This window comes from Manis javanica, chromosome 4 (assembly GCF_040802235.1).
Source record: "Manis javanica isolate MJ-LG chromosome 4, MJ_LKY, whole genome shotgun sequence".
Taxonomy (NCBI): Eukaryota; Metazoa; Chordata; class Mammalia; order Pholidota; family Manidae; genus Manis; species Manis javanica.
In genome coordinates this window covers 179,012,100-179,024,998 of record NC_133159.1, presented here as the reverse complement: position 1 = coordinate 179,024,998, position 12,899 = coordinate 179,012,100, and the positions used below count along the sequence as shown (strand labels likewise).

General features: G+C 54.5%; 1 protein-coding gene across 1 annotated transcript in view; it reads right to left on the bottom strand.

The window, feature by feature from the left end:
- Positions 1-3,343, bottom strand: part of SEPTIN9 (septin 9) — a 141,686-nt gene extending 138,343 nt beyond the window's left edge. Inside the window, exon 1 of the mRNA XM_036997434.2 lies at positions 3,212-3,343. Within this exon, the coding sequence (XP_036853329.2) occupies positions 3,212-3,230 (19 nt within the window). The 5' untranslated portion in view covers positions 3,231-3,343. The remainder of the gene's footprint in view (positions 1-3,211) is intronic.
- Positions 3,344-12,899: the final 9,556 nt, after the last annotated feature.

Below are 12,899 nucleotides of genomic sequence, written 5' to 3'. Positions count from 1 at the left end.
GAAGAGGGCTGGCCCCCGGACTCAGGCTCAGCCAATTCACTCATGACTGGGGGCCTTGGAGGTCCACAAGGTCCACGACCCTGTGCACGAGTCCTACAGAGCCACAAACTAACTGGACAAGGTGGCTCTTGCCACCCAGGCCCCCTGAATGAGCCAGTGTAAAAGGGTTTGGACGTGAGGAGACAAGAGGCAGCAGGAGCAGGCACAGGAGGGCATGCAGGGGCTGGGGAGAGCAGAGTAAGAAACTATCACGATGGTTATTCCCAGGGGAGCCAGGGACACTGAAAGGCAAGCTCCATACAGCTGGTTGTGCAATGAGACGCCCCAGATTCTGAACACCAGAGGCCAGAGGGTTCATACTGCAGCCCGCTCCAAGGCCAAGGGCTGGAGGAGAAGCCTGGCCCATACTCCGGACCTCCAAACCAGTGGGGCACTAGGATGCTGGTAGCTCCCAGGCATCGTGGCAAAGGCAGTAATGCACGGCCACCCCGTCCCTCCTGTCCCTCCTACTGTTAAGAACAAAGATGACAGCAGCAACCAAATTACAGAGCAGGCATTTTCAAGTCTTTTGAGTATGAACTCATTTGAGCTTCACAACAAATTAGCACCATCCCTGTTAAACAACTGAGGCAAAGAGACATGTGGGATCAAGTACCTGCCCCACAGCAAAGAGGTGCTAGTCTAGGATTTAATTCCAGGAACCCACACCATTCACCACTGGGCCACACTACCACCAGCTCTGCCCTGTTGGAGCGACAGGTAAGGGGTCCAGGAAAAGCCTGGAGTGGTCTGAGAGCTGCCAGACAGAGCCGGCCGCCAAGCACTCACCAGGGGCCCTGCAGCCACCATCTGGGCCTTTGCTTTGTTCCCCACCTGGGAAGACCCTTTTTATTCTCTGCCTACTCAAAATTTCTCATTCGTCATGGCCCCGTGCATCTCAGGTGGGGCGTTAGGGAGCTGCACCCAGCGAGAATGCAGGCTTCCTGCAGGCTGGGACCACGTCTAATCCACTCTGTGCCCCTGGCCTTGGCTGCGTATGCTGACACACACCATGTTCACTGAATGCTGGGACCCAAGGCACTCGGATCCCCCACAAGGTACTTTAAATATTGTCTCCTTTTCAAAGACTCACGAGTGCTCAGCCCAGCTGTACTGAAGACATTATACTCATTCCATTTAGTTTGAGCAATAATCCTCCCACTCAGTTCAGGTGAAAAATAAAAGCTTTCCTGGTTGTCCTTGGACTTCCAACCCTGAGAAATTTTTAACACCACTGTTTACTGCTTTCCTTAATTCTGTGGCACTGAGGCTAAGTGGGGGTCAGTTACACTCCTGCAAAGCGCCCCTATTCAGAACAGGGGCACAGAGAGAACTGGAGTGCACCAAACAGGGCCCAGTGACCCAGCACTCCCTGGGCTGCTGCCAGGCGGGCAACGGACTGGAAGTGGCCCAAACCCTCCCGGCTCCTCTTCCAGGGCCCCGCCCCTTGGGGTAAACATAGGAGCTTGGAGGCTGCCTCTGCAAGCGTGGTTCCTACCCACACCGTAAACTCTACACACCCCATAAAGTCTACTTCCACTTACTGCAAAAAGCTTCATCCTTTTTTTTTTTTTTAATTTACCTGGTGGAAGCAGAAGACATGAAGAGGACAGATCAAGCCTGCTTCAGAGGCTTGATCCCCCAGCACAAGATCCCCCCAGGACAAGGACCTATGTATAGGGAGGACCCCGGTTGCCCCCACTGTGCAGACCCACCGGTGGAGGTGAGGTGCAAGGAGCCAGAGAGGAGGGCAAACAGCTGTCCCCGGGCAGCACTGGGCTAGGATCCCCCCACGAGGGCTGCACAGACAGCCATGCCCACAACCATCTCAAGTATTTGGAGCATGTTGGGGGAGGGAGGCCAAGCGCCAAACCCCAGCATATGCCACCTGGACGCCCCCTCCTCCCCCACCATTACATCAACGTGCCCACGTTCCTGGGCAGAGCTGTGTTCAGGGCATCTAGAGAGCCATGTTCACAAGAAGGGGGTGAAAGCTGAAATTCTCAGCCAGGGACCTGGAGGCTATTTTAGGGGAAATTCTGAGTAACCCTCTTGGAGATAAGTCATTCCTTAGTACTCGTTTTGGGTCCTAAATGTGGGCAGCAGGAGGAAACAGAACAATGGCCCGAAGACAGGGGGATGCCCAAAGAGGGCCCACAAAACCTCTTCAGCTCCAACTAAGTCCCACGATTCTGTCCTCTTATCAATAAAAATTAATTCATGAGTCATTGGCAGAAAACTTCCTGTCAACGTAGATTAAGGGAGGAACTTAAGGGGAAGGTTTTCGGGGTGAGCAGAGGGGGACGTTGGAGGACAAAGGAGTCTTCCGGGACCCTCTTGGGCAACTACAAAGGAAAAGAACGGAGACGGCGATTACCCGCAATCTGCCCTTCCCCGCTTGCGGCCGGTTTGCCCACCCGTGAAGGGGAGCTCCGGAGGGCCGAGGAGGGACGCTTTCACCGGGGTCCTGAGCTCGGGTGGGGGCCGGTTAGGCCTCCTGCGCCGGGGTCAGCTCGGCCGCGCTGGTGGAGGTGGGGCGCCAGCACACTCCGGGCTCTCTGACCGCGCACAGGCGCTGCCAGGTGCTCCCGTTTGGCAACGTCCCGGGCTCCGCTGGCCTCTAGAGGAGTAACAGGAGCTCCTCTGAAGTCGGATGCTGCGGCCTGGACCACCAGCCCTGGAGGCTGAACCCCGGGACATCCTCCACCCAGCCCCCCTACGCACCCACACGCACTCGCGGACTGGCAGCACCCCGACCGGCTGGTCCGCAAAGTCCGCGATTCAAGCGAGGGTGCAAGGGGCGAGGAGGGCGCACAGGGCGGGCGACGGCCAGCCCAGGGCAGCGGACCCCACAGCCCCTCTAGACACCCAAACGAGCGGTGACTAACAGGAGCAGGGGACCCTCGGCCAGAGTCGGAAGCGGGCCTAGCCGTGCAGGGGTCAGAGAGCACCGGTGGTCCCGGACGGCGCACGGGCCCCGAGGCCTCCGAGAGGCGACTTGGAGCCAAGCGGAGCGCCAAGTCCGGTCCCGGGGAGTCCAGCGGCCAGCTGGTGTCCCCCTCGGGGACTCGCTTGGCTCCCGGGACCCTCCATCGCCCGCAACTGCCTCGGCGCAGGTAAGAGACGCTTGTCCCGGGACACCGCCCCTCCCCGCGCCGGGCGCGGCGCCCACCTGAGGACGACTTCTTCATGGTGCCGCCGCGGCGCCGCTCCAGGAGAGTGTGCGGCGCGGCCTCGGGGCGCGCGCTCCCAGGGCGCTAATCCCGGCCGGGGGGGAGGGGGCGCCGCCCCGGCCCTGCCCAGCCCCGCCCCGCGCTACACCTGGCGGAGCCCCCGCGGGCCGGCGCACAGCGACACCCGGCCTGGCAGGGCGCGCCCCCGCGCCCCGCGCTGCGCTCGCTCCCCCTCGGCCCTGGCGCGGCCCCGCGGCCCCTGCACTGTCGCCCCGACGCAGGTCATCCGGGTGACGGTCGCCGTCGAGACCCCGCGCGCCAGCGGCCCCACCCGCGGCGCGGATGGTTCGCTCCGGGGCGTTGCAGCCGCTTTCCGGGTCGGAGTCCGCGCGGGGCGGGGCGGGGCGGGGCGGGGCGCGCCAGGTGACGGCGGGAGCTGGAGGCGGCGCGGGGCGCGGCCGCGCGGGGGCACATCGCGCACAGGCGCAGGCTCGGAGCCCGGTGCCCACCTAGTAGAGCAGGGCAGGAGAGGTGAACGCAGCGTCCCGCTACACTCCTGGTAACCGAAGGGCAGACCGCATCAACCCCTCTGATGAGCTGGGGCTCGGCTACCTCATCTGTAAAGTGGGTGCGGTGGACCAGCCGATTTCTGTGCCACCCGGGAAGCACTGAATATCTGCTCCGCGCCAGGTACTGTGCTCGGCGCAGGGGCGCGGGGTAGAAGAGCAGACGCAGGAGCGTGCGTTTCTCCGACTCAGGTAGCACAGGCCGTAACGAGAGCGTACACTCCCAGCAAAATCGTGCAGAAGGATTCTCCCTGCTTTGGCGTCCTTACAACATTTTCCATAATAAAACTTTTATTTTAACATACAGAGGAGACAGCGGTGAGTTCTATCTAGAGGGTGATGTCAGTATTGTATTGAGGTGGTGCCAAAACAAGGCGCGAAAGAATGAGTAGGAATTGGCCTGGTCGCCCAGATCCTGGGCGGGCAGGACGTTCCCGGCGGCGGGAAGGGCGTGGCCGAACCGCAGGCGCGTGGAGCGCGGAGCGCGGAGAGCCGCGCCTGCCCTTCCAGGCGTGCGAGCTGAGGGTCCAGGGCCGCACAGGCCGGAGGCGGCGGCTCTGGCGGCGCGCACACGCTCAGGAAGGCGCCGCGCTGCCGGCCTGCTGTCCAAATATCACACAGCGGAAGCATAACTAACGCCACTAGGGTACTCGCTTCCCTATTCCCTCTGCTTTACCTTCCTTGGTCCAAGAAACATTTTCATTTCCCGCCATAAACTTGTATAAATGAGATCTGGGGCACATGTGGTTCAGTGGTTTGTCTGTCCCCACTGCACCCCTTAAGAAATCTGTCCAGCTGCAGCCCTGCAGAGGGAGCAGCCTAACCATGTGATCTTCCCCCCACCCCCTGGTTAGAGCTGAATAGGCCAGAGGGGACTCGGGGTCTCCACGTGGGCCAACCTCCACTCCTGCTCTGGGGATTGGAGGCTGCGGGAGAACAGGGTGTGTCGCAGGGAGCATCCCAGGCCTGATAAGGGCAGGATGGAGAACAGCTGGCCCCGGATTCTGGGATAGCCACCATCCCTGCACTCACTCCCATTAGCCACTTGCACTAGCAGGGGCAAATTTTGCTCGGGCCAAGCCGGAAAGCTTAGCTCTGTTCTGGTTCTGGCAGGATGCATGGTAACACTTCTCTGATGCTGATGCCTGCCTGCAGTTCCCAAAGCCCAGCTGCCTCTCCAGAATCTGTCTAATGGGCACACTGTTGGCTTAGCTCAAGTCAGGAGAGCACTGGGGCACACGCATCCCCAAGGGGTCATGGAGAACCCTTAAGTGTTCTCTGTGTTTGGTTGGCCCCTCTCTCGTGCTCCCATTTCTGCCCGTGGGTCACAGTTCACACACACCTGGGCACTCAGGGGCCAAAAACACCGGCACTGTAATGATACTGGACATCGAGCATCCCCAAAACTCTGAAGAAAGGATAAGAGAGAGGGCAGGAAAGAGGGGCAATGAGATGTTCTCTCCAAGTGTATTTTCCAGATGCATGAAGGTTAATTGTTTAAGCACAAAATTTTTACTCTAATTTTTTTATGGACATCTCTCTAAAATGTGTGGTGTAATCACCTGCCTTAGTGAGTAGAGTACATCAAACTTCCTCATGGCTCAAGATCATCTTAAATGACATCTTTAGCAGCTATTGATTCATATACTGCTTTTGATCCTTCCCTGAATGCCCCCGGGCAGCTCTGCTCTCCAATTTTTAAAAACTGCTTTCAACACTGAGCTCCCTCCCTTGCTAACTATGTGGTTTGTGACACATCATATACTTTCTCTGAGTCTCAGGTTCCACTCCTATAAATGGGGATTACAGTACCTCACATAGCTTGCAGGGTGGGTGTAATGATAGGAAAGTATGTATATTAAGTGCCTAACTGTCACCAAAACCTAAAGCATGTGGCACTGGCTTTGGCAGCAGGCAGTGGACAGAACCTGACAGCCTTGGAGGAAGTTGGTAAGAGCTTGAAGGAAAGTAAAGAAAATGCCACTAGATGCGGGAAGAAAGGACACCTCCGTTACGTGGTGGCAGAAAGTTTGGCAAAACTGTTACCTGCAGTAGCATCGAGAATGGACATCAAGTGTCGCTAGCACACTGATGGCTTCGCTGAGGGGTTTTCCAAGCAGAATGTTGAAGGCGTGCCTAGCTCTGCCTGCAATCAGATGAAAAAGGAGAGAGAGGAACTCCAAGCAAACTACTGCAAGTTCAAGTGGAATTGAGAGGGAATATAAAGGGCCAGAAGAGAATCTTCAGCCAGCAAAGCATTCACAAAGAAAGGGCTTCAGAACAAAGAAGTCCAGATGGGACCTCAGTCCCTTTGTAAAGACGTCAGAGAAAAACTCAGAGGTGCCTCATGAACTCTTTCAGACAAAGGCACTCTGAGGTTCAAGCGCATGCCTTGCAGCCCCTCTGTTAGACAGGAGGCCTGCTGCAATCTCAGGGGGCTTCTCCCCGCATCTTCCCGTGAGGTAGAGGACGGCGCATCTCAGAAGGTTCTGGGGTGCTCAGTGAAAGAAGCCAACCTGAAAGGCTGCACCCTACCCTGTGATTCCAGCTACATGACATCTTGTCAGAGGCGAAACTGCAGAGACAGTGAGTCAGTGGCTTCCAGGGAGGGGGTGGCGGAGCACAGGGGATTCTGAGGGCAGTGAACTACTCTGTTATGAAATTGTAATGGTGGATCCCTGACACACATTGGTCCAGCCCCCCAGGATGTACACCACAAAGAGTGGCCCCTGGTGTAAACTTTGGGCTTTAGTTAATAATGATATATCAATATCGGTTCACCAAGTGTATCAACTGAACCACACTAACCCATCCTGTTAATCCGAGGAGAAATGGGGTGGGGGTGATGGAGCCTATGGGAACTCTGCACTCTCTGCTCGATTATTCTGGAAACCTAAAACTGCTCTAAAAAAGAAAAGTCTGTTAATTTAAAAAGAAAACATTATGTGGGTAAGGTTTTTATTCCCATGGAGTGGATTTTGAATTAACATATAGGCGGCTCCCAAGTTTTTAAAGGAATTAGGTTTTGGACTAAATGGGATGAAATGAAAAAGAAGCTTTTGGACTCTCAACCTTTGAGAAGAAGGAAGCAGAATGAGAAAACCACTCAGTTGAAACTCTGTTTTCTTAAGAAAAAGGAAGTATGACTCAGAGGACAGAGCCAACAGGCCCAGAGAACAACCCCGGGGCACCGGACCAGGGCACCCCTCCCGAGAACCGCATCGGCAGCAGAAGTGATGGGGATTACGACCTGCACCTGCCTCTGAGCCCAGCCTGTGATGGATGCGGCTCCAGGGCTTGGCTTCACGGAGAGCGCATTCTGCGTGCGGGAGGGACGTGAGCCACTGTGGCCCGAGGGTGGCTGTGTCAGAGAGTATTTCCCAGAAATGGCCACAACGGTATCTCCCATCGCTGGTGCCCTTCCACAGTGTGACCTTGGCATTCTTCCCTGTGTCCCCTCCCTTTGACTCTGGGAGGGCTGTTATTTGACTGTAACCCTTGAACGTGGAGCCTTGAGCCACTCAGTAAGTGACCATCCCACACCTCCATACTGTGAGGATGCCAAGGCACATGTGGAGTGCTGTAGCTTTCTGCTGCTGCATAACAAATTATTACAAACTTAGTAACTTAAAATGACACATGTCGATCATCACAGTTTCTGTGGGTCCGGAATCTGGGCATGGCTTAGCAGGGTTCTCGGCTTCGGAGAGCATCACAGACTATAGTTGAGGTATTGGCTGGGGCTGGACCTCATCTGAAGGCTTGACTGGGGAAGGGTCCACATGCAAGCTCATGTGGCTGTTGGCAGAATTCAGCAACTCAAAGGCTCTCAGACTCAAGGCTCCAGTTTTTAGCCAGTTCAAACTGAGTTCCTTGCCACACGAGACTCCCCAGATAGTAACTCATCCATCGAAGCTAGCAAGGAAGGCAATCTGCTGGCAAAATGGAAATTACAGTCTCCTAACCTGATCATGGAAGTGACAGCCCATGAACACCACAAGGCAAGGATCACTGGGGCATCTCAGAAGCATCCTACCACTTGGGACGCCAGAGTGGGGATCTGGTCAGCACCCCTGGTCTTTTAGTCTTTCCAGCCCAGGCAGTGGAAACATGGGCAGACAAGGCTTCAAGCTTCCCATACCGCACCTGCTCACACAGTCGGCACGCCTGAGGCTTCCTGCTCCGGGCACTGCCTCTGCCGTCTCCCTCCATTTCGGAGCTCTTCAGCCTCTGCTCACCGTTTCTTCTCTTCTGTCAACTTCTTTCTAGTCCGTTGTCTGGCCATTGTGCCAGGTGGTTTCCAGGGCTGAACGGTCAGACTTGGCTTTGACAGGCCAACCAGGGGGGATTGCTCCTGACTTCCAGTCTGAGAGGGGGCTGGGCACTGGGTGCCTCTGCAGCTCCGCCCAGACAGACGCTCACCCCGCTGCTTGGCTCAGCACCTCTGCCGCTGACTGTTCTCTGGCTTGTGCCGTCCCCAGGCTTGAACTTGTCAGATGACTGAGACCTTGCTGCATGTGTAGAATTTATGGTAAAGGTGTGGCTACGCTGACACTCTCATATGCAGTGTGGGAGTATATGCTGCTCCCACCTTTCCAGAAACACTTTGGCAATGTATATCAAGGTTTTTTTTAATGCCCATACACTTTGTTCCAGTAATTGCATTTTCTTTTTCATTGGCTGATTCAACATATATTTCTTGATTACTCATCATGATTCATGCCTTCTAAAGGGTATAGTTTGATAGGGAAAAGAGACACTAACCAAATAATCCTGTGAGAAGGCTGCACTGGGAGAGTACACAGAAAGGTTCCCATCCAGTCTGGGCTTCCTAACAGAAGGGGAGACTGGGCTGAGATAAGGAAGATGAGCAAGGATTAACCAGAGGAAACAGAGGGCAAAAGAGGTTACAGGCAGAGAACAGCTTGTGCAAAGACCCTGTGGAAGAAGGAATTACGGTCCCTACAAGGAACTGGGGGAGAACCCAGGAGTCTGGAGCCAGAGAAGCTGGAGAGATGGTGCAGGAAGCAGACCTACAGGCACATCAAGGACTCAGATCTTTATCCTAAAAGGAAGGGGAAGTCCTGGAAAGGTTCTGAGGGGGAGGAGTGGGGCTGACATGACCACTGCATCTTAAAAATGTGGCTCTAGATGAACTGAGGAGTGACAGGAGGGGACCAGAGTCCAGCTGGGAGAATAAACAACATTTCAGGCAAGACGAGATGGTGGCCAGGATCATGACGGGGTGACGGGGAAATGTGGAGAGATCCCCAGTGTCTGAGAGCAATTCCAGAGGGAAAATCCCCTGAACCTGGGCATGGGCTGCACAGGAGACCAAGAGGCAGGAGGTGTCAGGGACAGCGTGGGATTCTGCCAGGCACAGCGGGACAGCAGGTAGGACCCTTGCTGAAACAGGAAAGAACGGGACAGGCTGGGGTTCCGCATGTCATGTCAAGGAGGCTTCAAAACATCCAAGGAGAGCGACCAGGTGGGTGGTGGTACACACGGTTTAGCGTTTAGTGTCAGAGGTGGGGTCTCAGCTGTGAACAGAACTCCCTGGGTAGCGTGGGAACCGCGCTGTGGGAGGGGACGTGACAGACCGGACCCTGCTGTGCGGAAGAGAGACAGCTGCTTATCAACAGTGCCAGGGGGTCTAAAACAAGCTAGTACTCAACCACAGGTTAAGGTTAAATAAATAAGAGTTCTCCTATTGGGGGAAGAGTACACTCCACTGAAAGGAGTGGAAAAGGAAGACTTCCGGGAATGTTCTGGAACCAGGAAGGGGTGGTGGTGAAAGCACTAAGTGAATGACTTTAAAGTGGTTATTTCATGTTTTGTGGATTTCACCAAACAAAATTGTTATTTTTAAAATGAAGGCTGCAAGGGCTATATGCACAGAAAGATTTTACTTCTGTAGAAAACAGAAATATAAATTATATAACAAAAGAACAACATAAAACTATAGGAACGTAACACACCAAATGCTAACAGCGGCTGCCTGTTAGTCATGGGATTGTGGGCGTTTGCTTTATTGCATTTTTCTGTGTTTTCCATAATAAACATATATTGCTCTCATAATCTGAAAAAAATAAATACACTGTCTACACATATATGGACAGGAACACATCAGTGGAGAGTATTATTTTTACCCACAGACACCTTTTTTGAGATCTATGTTGGCATATTTTAAAAGCCTTTTTGTTTTATCTTGAAATCTTTTATAACTCAGCTCATCGTTATTAGGACCTAAAGCAAGCTTTTTTTTCTAGATTTGGGCAGTCTGGCCTGCCAATCGTCAAAGCATCTTTAACCCTTCACTTCAGATGGGTCACTTCAGATGGGCAGTTTTCGTGTAAGACCACATTATACAGAATATAACTCGGCGTCCGAGGCTACCCGGGGACGTACTAGGATGCCCCTCCCCGTGAAGCAGGGCTCTGGGACTGGCATTACCTGAGGGCCACAGAGGCCTGGGCTTCGCTCAAGACCCCGCAAGCCAGGCTGGCCCCAAATCCTGAAATCAGAGCTCCCTCGTTTCCCCAGGTCAGGCCTCAAACACTGGCTCAGCCCCTCTGGAGACATCCTGGATTCACGGGAAGTGTTTCCTCCAAGAAGGTGCTTCCCTCCATCCCCCGCAGCCTGAGGAAGGGGCATCGCAGAGCCTAATAACACCCCCACCCCAACTTCCCCTACTTCTTCAGGGAATCACCCAGTGTCCCACCCCTGCCCCCAGCAGCCACCATCCTTATGTAGCTACTGCCTGTTTCCAGGGCATAATCCGTAAGGGTCGTAGCTTTCGTTGTCATCCAGGCAAGAGGGCTCTGAGGTCACACAGCGGCAACACTCACATTAAACAGAACTGACTAGGCTGCTGGGTGGTGGGACTTCTCAGAGCCTTGAACGTCCTGCGGATGCTGAGAGTCCCCAACAAGGGTTATAGTGCGAGCACCTCCAGACTTACCTGACTCCAGAACTCTCTATCACAAGGCTCCTAGCAGTCCCATGGACGTCCTTTGGGAAACCATGTACAGGGCATTCAGGCAGGTGGAGTAGGGATAGACCTCAGCCAGGGCTGGTCACACCCTCCGTGCCTGCCCAGCTCTGCCGCCCCGGGGCCTGCTCGCCCCTGCCCCCCTCACTACCTGCTGGCCGGCCCACGCCTCTGTCCCCCTGCCGTCCTCCACCAGAAGGAGCAGAGTGAGCCTTCTGTGGGGCCTGGCGGGGAAGCGACACGCATCCCTGGTGACTTTCCCCCGGTGCCTTTGGTCCCTCAGAAGCATCACCAGGAGAGCCCTGGGCACCCCGCCGTGGGAATTCCCTTCCCCTCAGCCCTCCCTTCCCTCCCCAGTGAGCACATCCCACCTCTGGGCCCTCGCTATGCCGTCCGCCCCAACCCCCGGCACCCCGGCCCACGGACTCTAAGGCAGCCTCTGCAAATAGCGGGGGTTCCCAAGCGTCCCGGGCTGCCCGGCTGTTCGGAGCAGATCATTTAGTGAGCTGCTGGCTCAAGGAGGCACCCCCGCACCCCAGGAGGACGGCGCATGCACGAGGGCGGGAGCCGGCCTCCCCTCACGGACCCCTCGCGCCTCTCTCCGGCTGGCTCTGCACAGCAGGCCTGGTGAAGATTGATGATGGCATGAAAAGCCGCCTGCGGGAGCCGGCCTGCAGAACCCAAGCCCCCGCAGGAAGCGCCGGGCTGAGGGAAAGCTAGGTGTCTCCTCGACATATCACAAGGGCGACTGCTGTACTGTTCTCTGGGGTAAGTGAATCTTAATTTGCTTTCATTAAAAACATAAATAAGCATAGAGCCTGCCAGACAGGCCGGTGGAAGTGTTGGGAAACTGGCTGGCAGCCCTCGAGGGCTGCAGGTGCACATGGCTGAGGGGCGCGGAGCAGGGGTTGCACACTCCGCTCAGCCCCACATATTCTGACGCTGCCAAATAAAACACTGACGCCCAGGCAGATCTGAACTTCAGATAAGCAACAGTTGGTTTTTGTAGTGTAAGTCTGTCCCATGTAGTATTTGGGACATATACCGAAAAAAATATTTACTGTTTATGTGAAATTAGAATTTAACTTGGCATCCTGTGTTGTTTTTTTTTTTAAGGTATCATTGATAAACAATCTCATGAAGATTTCACATGAGCAACATTGTGGCCACTACATTCACCCATATTATCAAGTCCCCCCCACACCCCATTGCAGTCACTGTTCATCCCCCACGGTGTAAGATGGGCACCCTGTGTTTTTATGTGCCAGTTCTGGAACACCTGTGGCCTCAGCTGACCTAGACTAGTAGTCCTGGAAGATAGCTTTGACCATCCTCCCATTCAAGTTTCCCAAACACCAGGCTGGGGACTGGGACCAGCCTGTGACAACTCATTCCTCAGAGGCAAATGAAACAGCTGAGGATGATAAGAAAGGCCGGGAGCTTTGTTTTGCTTTGTGTTGTGTTCTTGTAAAGCTGAAAATGTTCAAAGGACTGGTTTTTATTCTGAAATTCCCCCTTCCTACATATGTAAAGATCCTTAAAAAAACAAAACAATGCTAACAGCAAGTAGTATGTATCTTCTAAAGTGTTTTTGACAAAATTAAAACATAGCCATTCCGTCTTACTTAAAATCTCCCAACTAAAAACACAAACAAAACTGGACTGTGAAATCCCAAAGCCTGGGGAAGTAAAAGGCTGTGCCCATAGCAGTCAGGCACTGGCACTAGGGCCTCAGGCTCACAGCCCCCCAACCTGCCACCCCCACCCTTCCCGGGTCCCCTCTGACTCCAGTGTTTCTTGTTCAGTCATTTCTCTGCTCCCTGCTGGCACTGCCCACTTTTCCAGCCCCCCACCCCGCTAGCCTCATCAACCTCCCAGAGCTGTTCCCTGAACATGGAGCCCTGTCTATGCCCTCCCTGTTATGTCTCTTCTCAGCTGGGAACCTCAGGAAAAAACACTTAACCTCTCTGATATTTCATTTTATTACCTGTGCAATAGAGATTATGACCTCCTCCATGCCACAAGTTTGCTCATGATTGGGTGGAGGCTATACAGGTATGTTCACGTGCAGATGATAGTCATGCTGCACGCTTATAATGTGTGCACTTTGCTGTGTCAATGTTATAATCC